General features: G+C 34.5%; 1 protein-coding gene across 30 annotated transcripts in view; it reads right to left on the minus strand.

The window, feature by feature from the left end:
* Positions 1-19,779, minus strand: part of PTPRD (protein tyrosine phosphatase receptor type D) — a 1,149,749-nt gene that overhangs the window by 265,425 nt on the left and 864,545 nt on the right. For 29 of the 30 annotated variants that reach the window (XM_072921655.1, XM_072921648.1, XM_072921647.1 and 26 more), the window contains one exon: positions 19,168-19,335. In XM_072921655.1, coding sequence (XP_072777756.1) covers positions 19,168-19,252 — 85 coding nt within the window. In that variant the 5' untranslated portion in view covers positions 19,253-19,335. 30 annotated transcript variants of the gene reach the window in all.

Genomic DNA, 19,779 nt, shown 5'->3' on the forward strand with positions numbered 1-19,779 from the left:
TATAACTACTGGTTGACAACTGTTTCATTCTGTGATGTCTTGCAGCACTGACATACATACTCCACAATATGGCAAAAGGAAGAAAATCACTTATGTGAGGACTCAGACAATAAGACACTGTGTTAAAGGCAGGGGGAGGTGGCACAAAAGCGAAAGAGAAATACGAAATGAATGCACAAAAAATTATGCTCCGGGCTGAGAGATGAGAAATGCTATCAAGACAAGTCACGCAATTGCCACTATCAAAACTGTCCGCATGACCTGATAGTAATTTATTTAATGAAATAAAAATTCATCTATTTTATAAAAGATAGTACCTATCAAGAATGTTTATATCATTACAATAGTTATAAGACATTTTATTATGCAAATACAGCATTATTATTTTTAAATTTATCACTGTATGCCTAAAATATAACATAGGTTGCTGATGAACAGCAGAAATAATATCTTATTTCACACCAAAGTTTCACTTACTATAGTATTACTTGAAAATGTTATTCTGCCATGTTCTTGCATGACTTAGGCCTCTCAGAATATCTATAAATTAATTTATTTATTAAGTTGGAACAATAATTTTATGTCCAATCAATAAGTCAATCAGTGTATGTCTAATGAAATGAAATTGAAACAAGCTGTAAATAGATCCCTCAGTTTCTTTATCAAACCTACCAGTATAGCTCTATGTCTGTAAGACAGATGCTGAACAGCTGCACTTGGAGGTTACTAACCCATACTTGTTAGAGAACCCATATTTGGAAAGAGAAGAAGCTCTTTCAAAGACATTTGTCCTAATCCCAAGGAAATTTTAAAAAAGGGAAACAGGTAGACACGGCAGAAGTTGTATCAAACTTCTAAATAAACCTTAAAATAATACAGTGTTTATACTTTGAGGAGACTGAAAGACAGGATGCTATAATATTACTATGTTTCTCTAGTTATATCACTGTATTTATTTGCTGAATACTTTTTTGAAGTATTTTCAGCATTCAGATTACCTTTCAATTACAATGCCTTATTTATAATTCATTTAATCCTATTCTTAATTTAGAAAAGTAGCTGAAGCAGATGCCAGGAGGATACCATGAATAACAAGCATAAGTATTGCAACGAAGAATGTATTTCAGTTAGTGATTTCTAACTATTATTGTAATAAGATGTCATTGTATTAGTTTTAGAAAAATGCTTTTCAAAAAAAACAGAATTCATATACTTTGAATATTAAGTAAACCAAAAGCTCTGAAGAAAGTTATTCTAGAATACCATCGATTCTGAGATTGCCATTCCATGAGGTAAAGCTGTTACTAACATATACACAAATCTGGCTGTATTGGCCTACACTATTGCATACCAGGAGAGTAATTGATACCATATATATTTGTAAGATTGCTGTGAATTCAAATGATCTGAGAATATCTGCATAGTCTACATGCTTTCATAGACATAAAAACTACATTAAAGACATATCCATTAGAATAGTAAGCTGTCTTTCAAGTTGCCAAAAGCCTTCCCTTTCCTAAAGGAAAGGAGTTCTTAAATTATAAAGATATTGTGTCGATATTAACCTAATAAATATGATTTTAGCACTCATTTAGTATATAGAAGGGTGTTGAATATTATATCTGGTCTGCATTTGAGCTCCTTTTTTAATGGCCTCTAGCCGTAATGTTAATTAAAGTGGACAACCCTTGCACACTTATTCCTCAGTACAAGTATGCTACATTTCAAAAACAGGTTGCAACAGATATAAAAAACATTAATTTCTCTACATTGATCTTACATGCATTTGTAAAATTTGCATTTCTAACTTAATCTGACAATTTGCTTATAACTATCCATTTTTGAGACTTTTTCATAACTTTTGAGCTTATCTTAATCCTTGAAACTCATTTATTTTCCACAGGTATTCTTCTCTGATATCCAAAATTCTAGTGCAAATCACTCTTTTTTTTTAATTACAAGAATTTTACAGAAACACTTTCTTTTTTACTCTGGATATCCATCAACTTCTATACCAGAGGAACAGAAAAATGCATCTGTCCTTTTCTTTTTTATTTAAATAAAAGGCCAAGGCAGCAGCAGTAGCTGATTAGTCATTATTTGGAAACATTATACCACTGAACCTCAGTTCCTATTCAAAGATGAATTTGTATTGTAAGGAACACCACAGGATTACTATTTTCACCAAAAGGAATAGTCGAGGCTTTCAAATCTTTTGTTATTCAATCTGTCATTTCAGTTAGTCTAAACTACCTACATTTACCTTCTCTTTTTTTTTCCATCTGTGTGTGACATTTAATTGATGAAAAATTAAATGCAAGAGAACAGTTTCAGTATTGTAGCACAGTATTTCCATCTATGGAATTATGTCACTCAAAAAGAAAACACAAATATTCACATTTCTTCACGATCAGCCTGCAAATTCCTTAAGGCAAAGGAAAATAGCTAGCCTAGAGCAATCAAAAGAACGGAGTTTTTTTTCATTTTATAACTGTTTTCACCATCATTATGCAGTTTCCTTATCACTTTGCTGTACTTAAATTCCATTTCTTATAATTACTTAATCTCTTCACAAAGAGAATTATTAAATTACACTACTTCACTGCACACTAGAGGTCAAGATGCATTGAGATGTACTTTTATGATTTTCAACCACTGAAAGAGGTAATGCCTTGTATTACAAATCTTTGGTCACCACTGGGCTTCTCACTCATTATTGAAAAGAAACTAGCAATTAGATCTAAGAGTGAACAGATGAAAAACCTAAATATTTTATGACTAACAATTATATACGTTTGACATCAACAAAGAACCATAGCATGGTTTGGGTTGGAAAGAACCTCAAAGATCATCAAGTTTCAAACCCCCTGTCATGGGCAGGTCTACCCTCCACCAGACCAGATTGTTCAGAAACCCACCCAGCCTGGCCTTGAACACTGTTAGGGATGCAACTTCCACAACTTCTTTGGGCAACCTGTTCCAGTGCCTCCTCACCATCACAATACAGAATTTCTTCCCAAAGTCATGCACCCTCTTTCAGCTGAAAACCATTATTCCTCGCCCCTACATGCACTTGTAAAAACTCACTTTCCAGCCATTCTGCAGGCCGCCCTTAAATATCGGAAAGTGCTCAAAGGTCCCCCCAAACCTTCTCTTCTCTAGGCTGAACAGTCCCAACTGCTGTCCCAGTCTGTTTCAGAAAAGAGCTGTCCCAGCCCTCTGACCACCACTGTGGCCCTCCTATAGACTCATTCCAACAGATCGACATTCTGCTAATGTTGGGGGCCACTGAGTTGGACACAGTACTCTTTTGATAGGGTCTTGAAAGAATGGAGCACAAGGTGAGAATAACCTCCCTTCACTGTCTGGTTATGCTTCTTGATACAAACAAAGTAATAGAAACGTAAAGTTTTCCTTCAACTCACTTTAAGCAATTTATTTTTCAGAATGCTGTGCAACTAGAATAATTCAGTATTCAGTATTGTTATCCATCTTTAAATATTACCCTTTCCTCTGTTACGAACTTCATTATAAAGTCAGGAGAGTAAAAAAAAAAAAAAAAAAAAAAAAAATACACTCACTTTCCTTTCCTCCCACCACTATTAGAACAAGTCCAAATGAACTCACATTTACTGAAGTTACATACTAAGTGATACCAATTTTTTAATCTGTAGGTTTTCAACACAGATACTTGAAAATGTAAACCAGTAAAGGCATTGTTTACATGGTAGGCATTTTGATTCAATGGAGTTCAAATAACCTAGTTAAAAACTTAGTATTGGACTGAGTTAAAAACTTATTTGCAATGAGCATGTGCAATAGTCTTATTTTTAAATGATATCTAGTTAATTTTATAACATTTATTTTAAATAAACTAAGTTTATTTGCCAATTATTTACTTACTGCCCCTGGAACTCTGATGGAGCATTTCACACAGTGTAAATTTAGAGGAAGATGCAAGTCCTGTACATTGTAATTTAAACAGGATTTTTCTGACTGATTTCATTTGTGCAGCATTTCATCCACACACTTAAAAACATTTATTATATAGACAAGTAAAGGTATATTTATGAAAAGAGAGATTATATCTTCAGTGGAAATAAATACTAGGTTTCTTAGACCTCAATCACACAATTCTTTGCTATAAGTAGCATAAAACTACAGCGTGTAGAATTTGAAAGGACAGACTGGTTTTGTATGTTACCTATCTCTCCTACTTGTTTTCTTCCCTCATGATTGCATATAGCTGTGTTAACACCTTCAGGTTTTGGATTTGTTTTCCATTGTGAATACTGCGATGTTCACTTTTTTATGCAAAAGAAATCTAATCCATTATTAATCTGCCAATTTTTCTCTCATTCTTTGTTGCATTATGGAAATACAGTATTTTTTATAGTATAAGGTATCACATTCTTATACCCATTTTTATAAAATTAGTAGGCTTAATAATACTTTACTTCCATAGCCAATAGTAGAAACACAACAAAAAAATTATTGGGGGCACATCAAATCTCAAGAGTGCCAAGACCAGAACCTGGCTGAGACCTGGGTCAGCTACAGAAGCTCCCCCAGTCATGCTTTGTTCAGTTTTAAGTGTCTCCAAAAATAGGGACACAACCACTTTCGACCTATTCCAGTGCTTAGTTAGTCCTGGAATAATAGCAGTAATAATAACAACAACAGAGTAACCAGTAACAATTATATAAATGTCTTATTTTTAACAGAACTTCATGGGCCTCTGGGGCTGTCAATTAAGAGTCCTCTGAGAAGACTGCAGCTTTCATATCTTCACCTGTGCTCCTCACACTCTACCTCAGGTATATTTATATGTTCACTGGTAAAATTTCACTCAGCCTTCTTGAATCGGGCCAACCTGTCCCAGCTCTCAATTCCTCTTTGTATGACACTATTTTAATTCCAGCACTGCCTTTTTGGGCCTTCAATGAACTCACTCCAGCATGTCCTGTTTCTCTTCTACTGAGGAGCCTAATGCTGAAACCAACAGTCCGGATGCACCTGACCATGCCTGAGTGAAAGAGAAGGATCACCTAATTCCTCAGAAACGTTGGCCTTCCTTACCTCAAGGACACATCATTGATTTATGGTCAACTTTTAGTGAACCAGAACTCCCTGAACTTTTCTGTCAGGCTGTTTCTTCAGCTGGTCAGCCTCCAGTGTTCCAAGGGTTGTTCCTTCCCAGATACAAGGCTTGCCACTTCCCTGTCTCCAACTTCATGAGGTTCCTGTAAGCCCATGCCTCCATCATGCCCAGGTCCCTTGAATCATTATCTTGTGAAAAGTTTTGATAAAATACCTTATATAGTGACACAAATTTAAGATATTCTCTATTTTCATTTTGTTTTCCTAATGAACCCAAGCATGAATGTCAACCTCATGTATATACAAGTGAATTCCTGATGAAATGCAAAAAAAAAAGGTTACTAGACACCGATTAATGGAGCATTGTTAGAATTTTTGAAATAAGTGATTTACATAGAAGTTTCCTGGATCAAATCATAGAATCATCTAGATTGAAAAAGACACTTAAGAAAATGAGACCAACAATTAATCCAACACTGCCAAGTCCACCACATAAGATATTCTTAAGCATCACAACTACACCTTTTAAATATTTCCAAGGATTATGGCTTAACTACTTCCCTAGGCAGCCTGTTAGAGTGCTTACAACTCTCGGTGAAGGAATTTTTCCTAGTATCCTAGGTATTTTGCTTGAAATAAAATTGCCAACTGTCACGTAAGCCTGAGAAATCAGCCACTGCCAATGATGTAGTTTTAAGAAGATCTCTATTTTGATTCAGTTTTAGCTGATCAGCATGAGCTGAAGGGTAGTTTAGGCAGTACTAGCTCATTTAGTATTAGCTGATGCAGTATTCACTACTGAAGTACCAGCTGATCAAATTACTAGAAACAAATTCACATTTTTGAAACTGGCATGCAGACTTAGCATTACAACTAAGAATAAGGAAAGGTCAATGTCCAACCTGGTATCATTGAAACAAAATATTAACCATCCTTTACCCAAAATAATTTTATTGAAATACACAGACACAAAAGAATTCCTACAAAAACCATATGCAATGAAAAATAATTGTTAAAAAAGTCAGTGAGATCTCTACAACGAACTTGAGTTACATGGTTCATTGTCCAGCATTAATTAGCTATAGTCAGCTTGATATTGTCTTTCATTTTTCACTGAGGTGACACATAAAAGATGCAGTTTGCCTGAAAGCACAAAGAACAGGCTAGGTTAACCCCTTCCCAGTGCTGTTTGTGCTGCAGTGCTGTGCACTGACTTCATGCCTTTTGACAATGCAAACACAACAAATGAAGAGTTGCATGAAGAACTGAAATAGCAGGTCTCAGGGGATCAAGAAAGAAAGCACTAAGCTTTACTGTTTATTAGTAAGGGGTAAGTGCCAATCATGTAATGATTTAATTACTGAGACTAATTAAGATCATAAACAACAGCAAGACTGCAGTCCAAAAAACAGGTTTTTTTTTAAATTCACAGTTTTTAGGCTAGGATCCTGAGAACTATATTTTTCTTACAGGTAGTTTGTATGAAGGCAGTGCTACTTCACTATGAGAAAAATTGCAGCCGAATCAGTGAAACATAGATGTTGTATTAAAATGAAAGTATTTAGAAAATCTTGCCAGAATAGCAACTCTACAGATCCCACCATCTAGTAAATTGGGGTAATATGGTGCATTTTAACAAAATGACAATTCTTAAAATTCTTTGCAGAGATGTCATTTTTTAAAAAGCAGCATACCTGTGCACAATTACTGTCTCTTTTGAGAAGGTCTGTATAGTCTAGAAAGATAGAAAATTAGAGTTTGGCTTCCGTTTTATGCCATTAATCATTGGTTACCTTTTCTTCATTGAAACTACTGAAAGATCAGCAGATAATAAATCTTGTCTGTCTGACTGCTTGTTTGATTGTACAAGACAGGTACTATAGAAAGGATCTTTGTGATTTTTTTGGAAACAATTTGGTCAAGTAAAATACCAAAAATCAGAGATACAGGGAGAAAGCATGTCCATTTGAATATGAGGAAAACAAAGGTGCTACAGCTTAAACATTAGGTTGTAATACTTCTTTACTGACATCTAATGAGTTTCTGCAATTCACATGAAATTTCTTTGATGAATTTTTCAGTCTGTTATTTCCACATGGCTGCTCCTGCTTTGTTTCTACTTAGTGATGCACGACTGACAACATTTCTGGACCAGATTCCAAGGGCGCTTATGAAAACTGGTGCATATTTTTGACATTAAGAGAGAAGGGGGGAAGCTAGGATGAGGAAAGATAAAGAGAGCTGAAGGGGAAAATGGATATATAGGAAGAGACACAAATGGTAAATAAAGAATACAGAAAATATGAATTGTTTCATTATTCACAGCACAGTTGAAAAATCAGGCACCCTCTGGTGCCAAAGAACATGCAATGGTGAAGTTTAGGCCTGGCATGCTGCTGGTCTTAGCAAGTGCACAGCAATCCTTCTGCATTCCACTCAGACCAGCTAAAGAATACTTCCTGACAGCAAAAAGCATGACTTCTCAAAGCAGAAAACCCTCCCATCCTGCCAACACCAGTCAGAATGCATGCCAGCTTTGCCTGAAGAAAACTGGGCCACAGACCATAAGAGGTAACTCACCTAGCAGAGAAGGTGTAAGAACAATTGTTGCCCTAAAGGTCCCAGGATTTGGAGCTGGGTACTCAGGTTGTGATAAACAAAGACTATTGGAGAATAAACACTATTTTTAGACCATGAATTCTGCTAACTTTGTGCTACTTAGGGTATTTTGGCAGAAAAAGGAAAATGCATTAGCTATTGGAGAAATTTTGCACACTCCTTTAAAAGCTTTTAAATTAGAAGCATTTAGAGATAAATACTCCTGTAGTGAGACTTAAATTACCCTAAAATCCAATTTACAGTTAAATGGTATTTGTGATTTAATTTCTTATCCACCTTTGCATTATTTTTATGTTAAATGTCTTTTCTGTACATGTCAGCATTCTAAAGAGAAAAGAAATTATTAGAGAAATACAAATTCCTCTCCAAAACGCATAGTAGCGTAATTTATTTATCTTAAAGGAAACATTAGTGTTGCAATCAGAAATTAATATGAAGAAAATATTTTTCAGAGAGCTTAAGATTTTTTCTAAAACTTCAATATCAAACATTTGAATATAATTGAATCAGAATAGTGTATAAAATGTTACCTTTTATTTTTCTGAATATTTCTTAAAAAAAATTTCAGTAGCCTTCTAAAACCATCAATCTTTGGGATACCATTGAGATCCCAGTGCCTCTAGCAATACAATATAGTCAGAGACAACAGCTTTCTTCGTAATTGTGGATTTCCTGCCCTATTACCTAGCAAGGGCAGGAAATAAAAAGTATATAAAAAGGCAAGGAGTACCTAACTACTTTTGTAACATCTTTTCCCTAAATAAAACCCCCTAAAAACAAACAAACAAACAAACAAACAAACACCCAACCAAACAAACAAAAACAACTGAAAATTTATTAAAATTTACCTGTACTGTCGGAATATATTTGATTAGGCACTACAAATTAAGATTACTAATTTATCTCCTGAAAGTCAGCTTTGGATAGGATACCTGGATGACTCCGGTAAAAAAAAAATATAAAATGTAATATTCCTTTGAATCTGTCAGTCTCAGTATGGACCCTTCTCTCACCTACAATCAGATGTCTAACAAATATGACGTTTGAGACTGATCTATGCACAATGAGATATTAGTCCTTACTGTTTCAAAGTATCTATAGCTCAATGAGTTCCGATGACTTACAGTTGCAGTTTTATCTTCTGTTCACAACCCAAGAAGCAAGCAATAAACCAGAAAGAAAATACTAATGTGGAATTAGAAAAAATTGTCTTGATAATAGAATAATTGCAAGGGCCACACATTGACACACTAAAAACTGAGGGGTATAGATTTGGTTGTCCTACATAAAAGACCCCTTTTTATTCTCACTGATTTTTCAAAATGCTTTCTTTGTAAAGTGAAAAGACATGACAGATCTATTAACATCAAAGAAATACAAACTCTTGATCTTCAGGCTCTGAGAAGTGTGTCTTTTCCCCCAAGGTTAGAATGTATTTTGCAATAAGACACTGAGCCATGCACTCATAGATAAGGAAAAAGATGCACACATAACAAAAACAAATCAGATGCTAAAGACTTAGAAGATCTGCCCACTGGCAGCAATGAGCATTAATTAACAAAGAAATCAATAAATTCTCACTTAAGTGCACATGTTAGAGAGAAACCAATACAAAAATACCAGTCTATACTATACTGAAGAAAAAAACAATGTTTGGGGCATTCTAGACAAAAGGTGCATTTTTCTGGCTGTGGAAAAGGTAAACAAATCTTGCTGTGCTTGGGGATCTGAAAATAATTTGGCTAGAAGTTCTAATATTTTCATATAAATAAAATCCACAAATTCTATCCAAATTCTGCATTTCAAAACCAAATAAACAAATTCAAGGCCAAGTGTAGGTAAAAATTCTGTTTAGTCTCCATTCATACATTTGCATTTCTTCAGAAAGAAAAAAAAAATCAGAAAATGGAACAAATACTGGAAATGCATTTATTAGTATTTAAAGTTATACATCTTTGAGAATAAATGCTCGTTTTAAAAAAAAAATTCATATCCTATACTTTATGCACAAAAAATCCAGGAGGATTAATGATCAGGTTTCTCAAAACTGTTTATACATAACCTAGCTAAATTGAGAGCAAATATTAATTGTCTCAAGGTTCTCAAGACACCAAATGAGCTCCTGCTCTGTGTGGGTACTGAGCTGCTGTCAAATGGTGTACAGCTGCAAAAAGTTTTCTAGAGACTTTCTGCCATGGGAAAATCCCTTAGATTTTTCATGTAAATCTAAAAGCTATTTTTAACATACTCATCTTATCCACATTCATACTTTTGAGTTGCCACTTCAGTTCACTGTAATGCTTTTAGAAAATGCTTTTAGAAGTCTAAAATTCTTGATAAAAAATAACACTGAGCTGCTACATAGAATGCAAATAATCAATCCAATAGAATCATGTTTCATTAGCTAAAAATTTTAACACATGTTTAGTAACAAATATATCTTCAATTAGTGTATTGCCAAATTGTTTGGCCATGAAATTGCCAAATTTTAAAAATTAATTTCTTATGAGATATTTAATTTTAAAACCAACTATATATTGTAAATACTTTTAAGGCAATCTGTATCCATTTGATTTCAAACTCTGTACTTAAGAGTAGATACAGCATCATCTTCCTAAAATGTTTTGGGACCTTTCTGAGTTCCAGTTTACCTCCAGTTTTTAGAATGCATACATCTTTAGATGCTACAACCTTTAAGTCACTTTCATCATCCCACAGATACTGAAAAAGGTCAGTGAAGATGTTACACTTCTTCACATTAAGAATATGTCTGTAGATGAAACTTTACAAAAGAGGAAAAAATGTAACTAGGATTTTCCACTAATGTACTTCATCTGTGAATTGAAAGCTTTATAACACGTCCTGTAAAATAATTAATCCTTGTATCTCCTGCCCCAAATCAACGTACACAGAAACACATAAATACAGAGCTGGAATATATGTGAGCTCTGCTATCAATAACACTAGTGCAGTAATCTTCCGAAACTATTAACTGTATTTGCTTAAATGCTTGCCACAGCCTCTAATTTCACCTCCTAGATAATATGTTATTATATATAGATATAATAATTTTGATATAATTGTGATATAGTGTGATACAAGAATCTCCAAATAAGATTTTATGGAAAAGTTAGTGTTAACGAACACAATGCAAAATGCATGTTGAAACTATATGTATTTCTGACTATAAGATTACAGCAAATGCCTTATTAGGACACACTTAGTCTTGTTGTCTGCTATCATGTCTCCATGTCAAGAGAATATGCCATGTATGGCCACATTAGCCTGGGCAATTTTTGAGGTCCATTCACTTCATATGCATAACTACATTAACAATGGCATTCTGTTTGTTCTTTTAGTATTAATTTATAGACCTCCTGTACATGGATTTTTGAAGTTCTTTACAACTATAAATACTGTCTGCCTCCACAAAAATGAACAGTCATTTCCATTTTTTACCTGCTTTTAATAACTCTTCTACTAAAATCCCCAAACTCTACAGTTCTATTATTACTGAGTTGGTGGAAACCCATTCTGTTTTCATTCTCTCCTCTGCCCCCATATTTTTGCAGACCTTAGCCATAATCCTCACAACCCACTTCTGCAACTTTCAAAACTGAAAGTCTCAGCCTCTTCAGACTCTTCTCACATGGCAGCTGTCATGGTCCATCCTGTGGACCATTTTAGCTGTCACTGAAAGCATTTTATGTAACTCAGTTGTGTTTTCTTGACATAGGTATGTCAGCCTGTATTCTAGCATGCAAGATGCACAGTAAGGTTTATACCATTTCCAGTGATTCCTTCCTCTTCCTAATTCCCGATGTAGATTTTCTCATAAGTTTAAAACTATGATTTTTACGTTTCAAAAAAAGAAACAAATGGATTCTCTTTGTCACTTCTGTAATAAGTCTAGTACCTTGTGTACTCTCTATAAAATGCATAAAATCTGACACTCAGAATATTCAGATATATAGCAGAAAACTGACATTTAAGCACACTGTTTCAATAGATACAGTGGAATTGACCACAATCAGCCACTAATTACCAATAAACTCAAATTCATTGAGCAAAACCCTCTATTACAATTGCTACATTCTGAGAAGAAAATATGTATCCAACAGCAGAAATAAGCCTTCAGTTTTATAAAAAACTTATTAACAAAGATGATAAAAGCATTTTCCTACTCCTGAATCTCTGTTTTTCTCCTCCTGCATTTTCTCCAGTTTGTCAGGAAACACTAACAAACTTCATTGCATTACTGGCCTCACTATGCCCTTATCTGTAAGGTTAATTTGCCTTTTTATTAACATTCATTCTACCTTTGCTTTTCAGTCAAAAACGTTTGGACCCTACAACTTCATCTTAACATCAAGAATCTTTCACACAAAAAAATCTTTGTTTATTTTCAAAATCCTTACATTTAGAGATACTATGCACTCTTTGTTGCTGGTAAAAGGTGTGCTTTTTTACTAGAACAGAAGATCAATTTACTATTTCTCTGTTCAGTCCAGATATCACCTGCCCATACTGTCTACAATTATTTTACATACTGGAGTATAAGTGATATTCTCCGATCAAAAAGACAACACAGGTGGAACTTTCCTAGAAATGGCCATACCTAATTAACTGTCACTACCAAAATAAATTTCTTACCAATTTATCTTATTGTTTCTGCTTCCTTCTTCACAATTCCATGTATTAAAAGAAAATCAACAGCACTAGAAGCTCTCTTACATTCTGGTACTGAAGTAGAAAGCACAGAAAGCTTTACAAAGAAAATTAAAAATCAATTCCTTAGGAGTAACTAGAACGGAACTCTACCCACTTAGATTTCACAAAGCCATAGAGATGAAGAATTTACAGAAAAAAATTTAAACTTCGATTGAATTCTCTTCATGAAAACAGCCTTGTTGGGAAAAGGCTTTCAGAATTTATGTTTTGTAGTAATATGAGAATGTGTTATGAATTTGCTCTTTGCTACTACTTTACACAGCAAGATTATGTCCAAAGTGTTTGCAGTCATGTCCCAGAATTTCTTGTAAACTTAAATGACCATATGCCACACATTTTCAATTTTATGTTTATTAGTAACTTTATGTTTATTAAAAGACATTTTAATTGTCCGTTATCAATATATTCTCCTCAGTTATATAACATGAAGTTTGCAATCAACAGAAAAAATTCTACATTCAATTTTTTCATAGTACGTACCTTACAGTTCTCTGTAATTCAGTGAAAGCCACAGTAGCAATCTGTACTCAACTTAATGTTTAAACCTATTTTACAGCAATTTAAAGTCAAGGTGTAACTTTGTTCTCCACATAACTTCCTTTAGAAGGAAGAAGTCAAAATAAATTAGCAATTTTCAAGTTAATCTATCATCAAAAATTTGTTTAAAATACTGTGTATATTCAGAAGAATTTAAAATTATTAAATAAAAAAGTATTTCCCTAATTGTTTTGAACAAATGCGGCTTCAAGCAGACACTGATTGAGCCAGAATCATTCTATCCATGTTATTTTGGGGGGAGGGAGTTTACTGAAATATAAGGTGCACAAAAGTGAATGGTGACCTTTCTATACACATTGTTATTTTTCATTTTCTAAAGATGTTGTCAGAAATTCACTACTGAAACAGATGCTGCTACTCAAATTTTACCTCCATTTAAGCCAGTAAGGGTTAAGCTTCAGACATGGGATAAAAATACTGTAAAATACCACAGCTGTTGTTGTGCTGTGTGAATATAATCTAAAAAAAAAATCTGAAATTTCTGTACCAGTGTTTCTTCTTCCTTTTTCCCTAAGAGCCTTCCTATACTGAAATTATGATATGTACCTCTCGTAAACTTTTGAAGTATGCAGACATGTTCTTAAGCAATCTAGCAGACACACTGGAATTCACTGCCAATTCTGACACAGGAATATTAATGACTCACATTCCTTTATCTGCCAGTGGTCATTACTGATGCTGCAGGGAATTACACAGTGAGATAACTACCCATACTGTAGTTTCTCCAGAAACACTTGCTGTTAACAGATAACATTAATCTAAATCATGTGCGTTTGTCCAACTCTGTAAGGCCATTAACATACAGTTCTCATATCTAGATTTTTGGGTGTCTGGGAAGACTTGAGACTGTGAATTTTCTGAGTCTGGTTTTATACATACTCAAAAATTTTCAAAAGATAAAGGCTTTTTTTAACTTGGGGAACTTCACTGCCTCCACAGTCAGACACAGGCAAAGTTGCCACAGCTTCTCAGATTCCCAGGCTTGCAACTCAGCTCTGTTCAGTGCTCTGCTTTAGGGAGGTAGGGGTCTACAACTACCTGAAGTAACAACAGCTCTGAAAACAGCACTGAACAGCTCTGAAAGAGACACAGCAATAATCGTCAGAGCACCACAGATGTAGATAGAAAATTGTTCAGAAGAACCATTCTGTAATATGCTTCAATTTGTTGATGATTGAATTCTGAATCTACACTTGACAAAATACACACAAATCTTCTGTTCAGATTACATTTCAAAATGCTTCCTTATGTACAGATTTAGAGTTAAGCAAAACACACATTCAGAAAAATGATTTAAACTGAAAAAATTTATTCCTCAAGCAGCTCACAATTTTGCTATTGATAATTTACACCAGGTTAAACAGATATGGTGGTGGTAGTTATAGCTACCAGTGGAACTAAATTATTCAGATTTGCATCAGTGTAAGGATTTGAAAAATTAGGATTGGATAAACCCTGGCTTATGCAAAGAGTTTTATTACCTGTAGTTTCTGTTGCTAAATCAGTATGTTAGGAATGATCACATAATATTTTCATTTTCCCTGACTCTTAATCTCGACTAGCACATTTATTCCAAAGCCATCACTTTGCTGTAGAGCAACATAAATGCATCTAGAATGGTTTGGTACAACTAACTGCCCCACTCTCTCCTAAAACTAAAACTTTAACTGAGGGGTCATTTACTTGACATATGTAATAGCATATTTAACAAGTCCAACATAAAATTACTCTTTCAACAGTATGTATAATCTTCATCAAATCAACTGAAAAATGTCCTAGAGTTGAGCTGAAGAGAGGCTATCAAAATTCTTGGGAAAAAAAAGAAAGAAAATTGGAAGCTTTTTTCCCGCTTAAAAAAATCCCAAGCTTATAGTTCAACTCTCTTGAATCACCATTATTTAAAAAAAAAAAAAAAAGTACAATATAACCAAAGGGCTGTATCTTACATACAGCACATGCTATCAGCACCAATATAAAGACAAATGGTACTGTAAAAAATTACCAATAAAGAACAGAAATATTTTATCTTTAAATTTTTTGTCACTGCCCATACTTGAAAGCAATTAATTGAAATTACCTGTAAAAATATATCAGAGTTTGAATGTAAATATAATTTACTCTGAAAAAAGTTCACTAACTATCAAAGGTACATGCACAAAAAAGTAAATAATTTTTTCCAGATTTGGTTTCACTGCATATAGTGTTTATGAACTCATTCTGGAACAGTGGATGTGTTTACTGTGAACCATGTATGTCCACTTGTAAGACTTACTATAACATAACTGCTTTCTGTAATTTAATTACTTTGAAAGATCTGTTGGTAGTTTAGTCTTAAAGACAAGTGCTTAGACAGAAGAAAATTCAGTGTGGACTCTATGAATGTGTTTCAGATAGTTGAAGCACATAAGAAGTTTTTTTTAGAGAAAGAGTAGTATTAGCAGGGAAAAACACACATATTCCCTAAAAAGCAAAACTTTTTAAAAAGTGGAAACAAAATATAGAGGGGAAAAATGGTTTCACCAATACTAAATTACTGTCTTTACATCCTATTAAACAAGAATTTGTCTCAATTACCCCAACATCTGTTGTAAGTAATCACTCTCCTGTCAGAACTGATCCTGGCCTAGAGATGATGATATGATGGTACAGTGGTTCCCTGCATGATGGTAACTGTCACAATATGCATTAGAAGCCAAAGAACAAGCTAAGCATTATTCACATTTCAAACAACTAGGAATAGAAGCAGTATACATCAAATGCCTTGTTTTTAGTAAGTATTTCTGTTTGCCTTTTTACAGTAAGCTGCAAACACTTCTGCTGAAGGAAGAGAAAATTTTTGCTTCTTTTCTAAAACAGCTTCTCCAAAGAAGTAACAAAAGAAAAATGTCAGAGCAGAAGCTGTGTAACCAAGAAGGAAGGAAGAACACTAAACAGCCAAAGTTACTGCAGAGAATTAATGCAGCAGTTAACACAGCAGAGAATTTTGAAATGCTGGTGTGGCCTTTCTCAGTGTGGAAAAGGAACAGGACACACAAGAATCAACTCAATAACTAAAAAGCAGAATGTAGACTATCTGCAGAAAAATATTTGATTCTACTAATACAAGTTAAACTCCAATTTTTCAAAAATTTGAATAATAGGAAAGACCAGGAATAAGACTTTAGAAGGAATTTATATTTCCTATCTTTCTTTGAGCTCAGTGGTTAAGTAAGGTCAGTCACCCTTGGCAAGGTCAGAAACACATAATAATGTACTATATTTGGTAGTTTTTAAAGAAATATGTTATGTAGGAGTCTCTGAAACATACATGCATCTTGTTATTAAACAGATGAACCTGCATAAAGTTTCTGGATAGTTACTGTTCTGTCAGTTCATTTAAAGAAACAAGAAAAAACCCAATTCTTTTCTTATGACAAACAAAGCTATATTACTAATATCTCAGTAGATGTGGTGAGCCACTGTGAACAGCCCACCCAAAGAAAAACCCTGTAGACTAGCAGACTACTGCTCCCCAGTGAGCAAGTACTAATGAACAAGTACTTTCTTTCCTCAGCAAAATGTATTTTACTCCTTCTTAGTGTATGGATCCTACAAATACCAAACATAAAAGAAGACATCGAAAAATACTCATAACTCTTGAGATTTTTTTTCACTTCTTGTATTTAAAAGCATGACATCATATTACTAACATCAAAAGGAAAAGACAGCAAAGGTAGTTTTGCCACCTTTCAATTTTGTTTACTTTTCTCAGTCAAGCGTAAATTTATTTTCTGGATTAAGAGTAAGAATCAAATCTGGTTTGCACATATACTTGCTGACACAGTATGTTTATCAGCCCCCGCCAACACATTTCGGAGTGTGGAGTCTTTCAGAATGATGAAGAGAAAAAAAGTATCTTATTCCCTCCCTCTCTCAACTGTGAAGGTTGTATGTAACCAAAAAGTACTAAGGACTACCATTGGAAACCAGTTCAGTAGCATTAAGCTGGCTTGCTACTTGGTGATACTAATCCCATTCACAGTGATTTGACAGTGAGACTGGAAGAGCATGAGTTCTTTACTCATTTGCAACTTCTCTAGAAAGTTAGTGTCAATGTTTAGATAGACCTCTTCTGCAGTGCCTTGATGTTAGCAACAGGAGAATAATGGCAAGAAAAAAGGAAAGCGCAGCCTTTACAGGGTGACAGAGAAAAAAACAACAAATTTTTTTGTTCCCTTTGTCTCACCTTGTGTGCCCTCTTCCCATTAAAATGAAGTAATATGGTCCTGCCACTCTTTGTGAAGAATTTCAAGAAAAGCACTAGGTCAAAGTAGGGTCTGGGGCCCTTCTAGAAAGAGCAAGACAAAACAGGAGCAAGAGTATGTGCAAGAGCAGAGGGCAGAGCAACTCCAGCACAACAGGAACTTTTCTTCAGGCAAGGAGGGCTAATCCTGGACAAAGACACATCTTTCTGTGTTTCTGCACACGTAAGGCTCATAGATGCTGTACTATCTCACCCAGGCCATAAAATACCTATGTGTATGGAGATTCAGTGTGTGTCCCAAATAAAGTACTGTGTGTAAGATGAAAATGTGACTATACCTTCAAAGAAATTAGTAAAATAGAAGATTAACTTAACATTCACAGTATAAATGCAATATTAAGTAGAATCAGATAAACATATATATGACACACAATTTAATTAATACCATATAATGTATAACATTTGCATATATGTATATAAATATTTAAGCAACTTAAAAGCTGGTGCATATTAAATACTTAAAAATCATAATCTCATTCTGAGAGAAACTGTCTCAAAAAGCTAATCTTTCTGCTTCTTACAACTTTTAAAATAGGTGGAATACTACAATTGCAAGTGTCCAACACATGGGTCCACTTCCCAATTAATTATTTGCTGGCTAAAGTGTTAAAATATCCTTGGCTTCACCTTAGACAATCATCCCAGCTGGTCATAATCTAACTGGAAATGGGCCAAAGAATCTCAGCTGTCAGTACACAACAAATACGTATGTTTTGTCCTTTTTCTTTCATTTACTTCACTTTCACATATCTGCATTTAAAAGAAGGAAAACTCAAAAATGCTGGTATCTCTTTTACTGTTGTGACTCTGTATACCTGGAGTGCAGGTGATAAGTGGGGTGATGAAGAACTCTTCCGTATGCGTTTATTGAAAACTGATTCATCCAGCCTTACTAAAGCTGATTCTATTATTCTGTGTTTCTACTTAATTTAACACATGTGTGAAAAAACACGGAATTCTTCTAAAGACAGAGCTGAAACAAATTTACTGATTGGTCATGTGTCTGCATAGAGTCAGGAACTATTAGAAAAACAGGAAAATATCCCTCAATGAAGTGAATGTTAGCAGTCAGCTTATAGCCAGTGTTAAAAGTCAGCTTGTAGTAAACCTGCAGATCAACAGGTGGAAAGCAAATGGCTTTTCTCATTTGCACATTACTTCTGGAAGAAGCCAAAGGGCAGCTGGGAGAAGGAACACGTGTAAACAAGGCAGACCTAATGATTTCCTAATTAAAAAGAAGATATTATCTTTCCATTAATAGATAACCTAATTGACCAAACTCCAGCAGTTTCCCCTCAGTACAAGTAAACATAGGTGCCTTTCCTCATTGAATTGCCGCATGTTTAGGCCAGCCACTAAGTTGTCAGTTCTGCTTGATTTGTTTGGATACTGTACTCTGCGACAGCTGTCAGAAATAATACATTAGAACAGCTGTTGCAGCACTTACAAAGGGACAGGAATTTTAATTGAACTGAATATTAATTGGGAGGGGGATATACTTATTTTTTTCCATCAAAGTTAAGACAGAAATATACAAAGAATGACAGATATCTTTAAGGTATTTGACTAATGTCTGATAAGCAAGGTTGGTTTTTGTTTTGACTGTATAACTTTGTGACAGTGGTTTCCACCATCTTACATGAACCACTCCATGCTTAAGAAAAGGTGTACTAAGAAGAAACAGTAAGTTGCATAAACAATCTTTTTCAAACACTTGCTGTGATCTAGAGAGGACCTCAAATTTTTTGAAGAATCATTCAAAAGGAAACTCATTCTGAGACCCATAGTAATGACCAGCTGAAAACAAAACTATTAATGATAGATGACAGCTAAGCATAAATGAATAATAAGCTTACTTTCAGCATCAGCATAGAGCAGCAAGCACAGAAGAACCACCACTGGCCTGACTACGTGCATCATCCGACAGTTTGGCACCAGCATGCTTTGGCAGCCTTGTTCTCACTGGCTTAGAAGCCACTGCGAGTCTGTCCAGTCTGAAATTTCAGATGAAGTATTTTCAGAGCCTGTGAAAAGATAAAAATACAATTAGCAAAAAGAGACCAGAGTTTTTATTTTCTTTTTTTTTTTTAATGCATTCACAGTTTGAGGCAAAACTATTTTAGAAGACAAAAGGGTAAAGCAGAAAAAAACATAATTAATATCAAGCTACTGGTATATATACAAGAAGATCCAAGACACAATATTTGTTAGCACTGTTAGAACACATTTCTTATTGTATCTTTACCACAGAATCAAGCAACTATCACATTCTGAATCTTTAGTTAGAACTACAGCATGTCCTAAATCAAAGAAACTGGTATGATGAGGCTTAAGACATCACTGGAACTCATGTTGCAAGAAGGTAATCAGTGCAGCTTAGATATCCATAACAAATCCATATGCCAACAGGGAGTTGATGCCTTGGCATCTAGTAAGAATAACACCACAAAATTTACTTCACAACGTAT

The sequence above is a fragment of the Taeniopygia guttata genome, chromosome Z (genome assembly GCF_048771995.1).
Source record: "Taeniopygia guttata chromosome Z, bTaeGut7.mat, whole genome shotgun sequence".
In the NCBI taxonomy this organism is placed as follows: Eukaryota; Metazoa; Chordata; class Aves; order Passeriformes; family Estrildidae; genus Taeniopygia; species Taeniopygia guttata.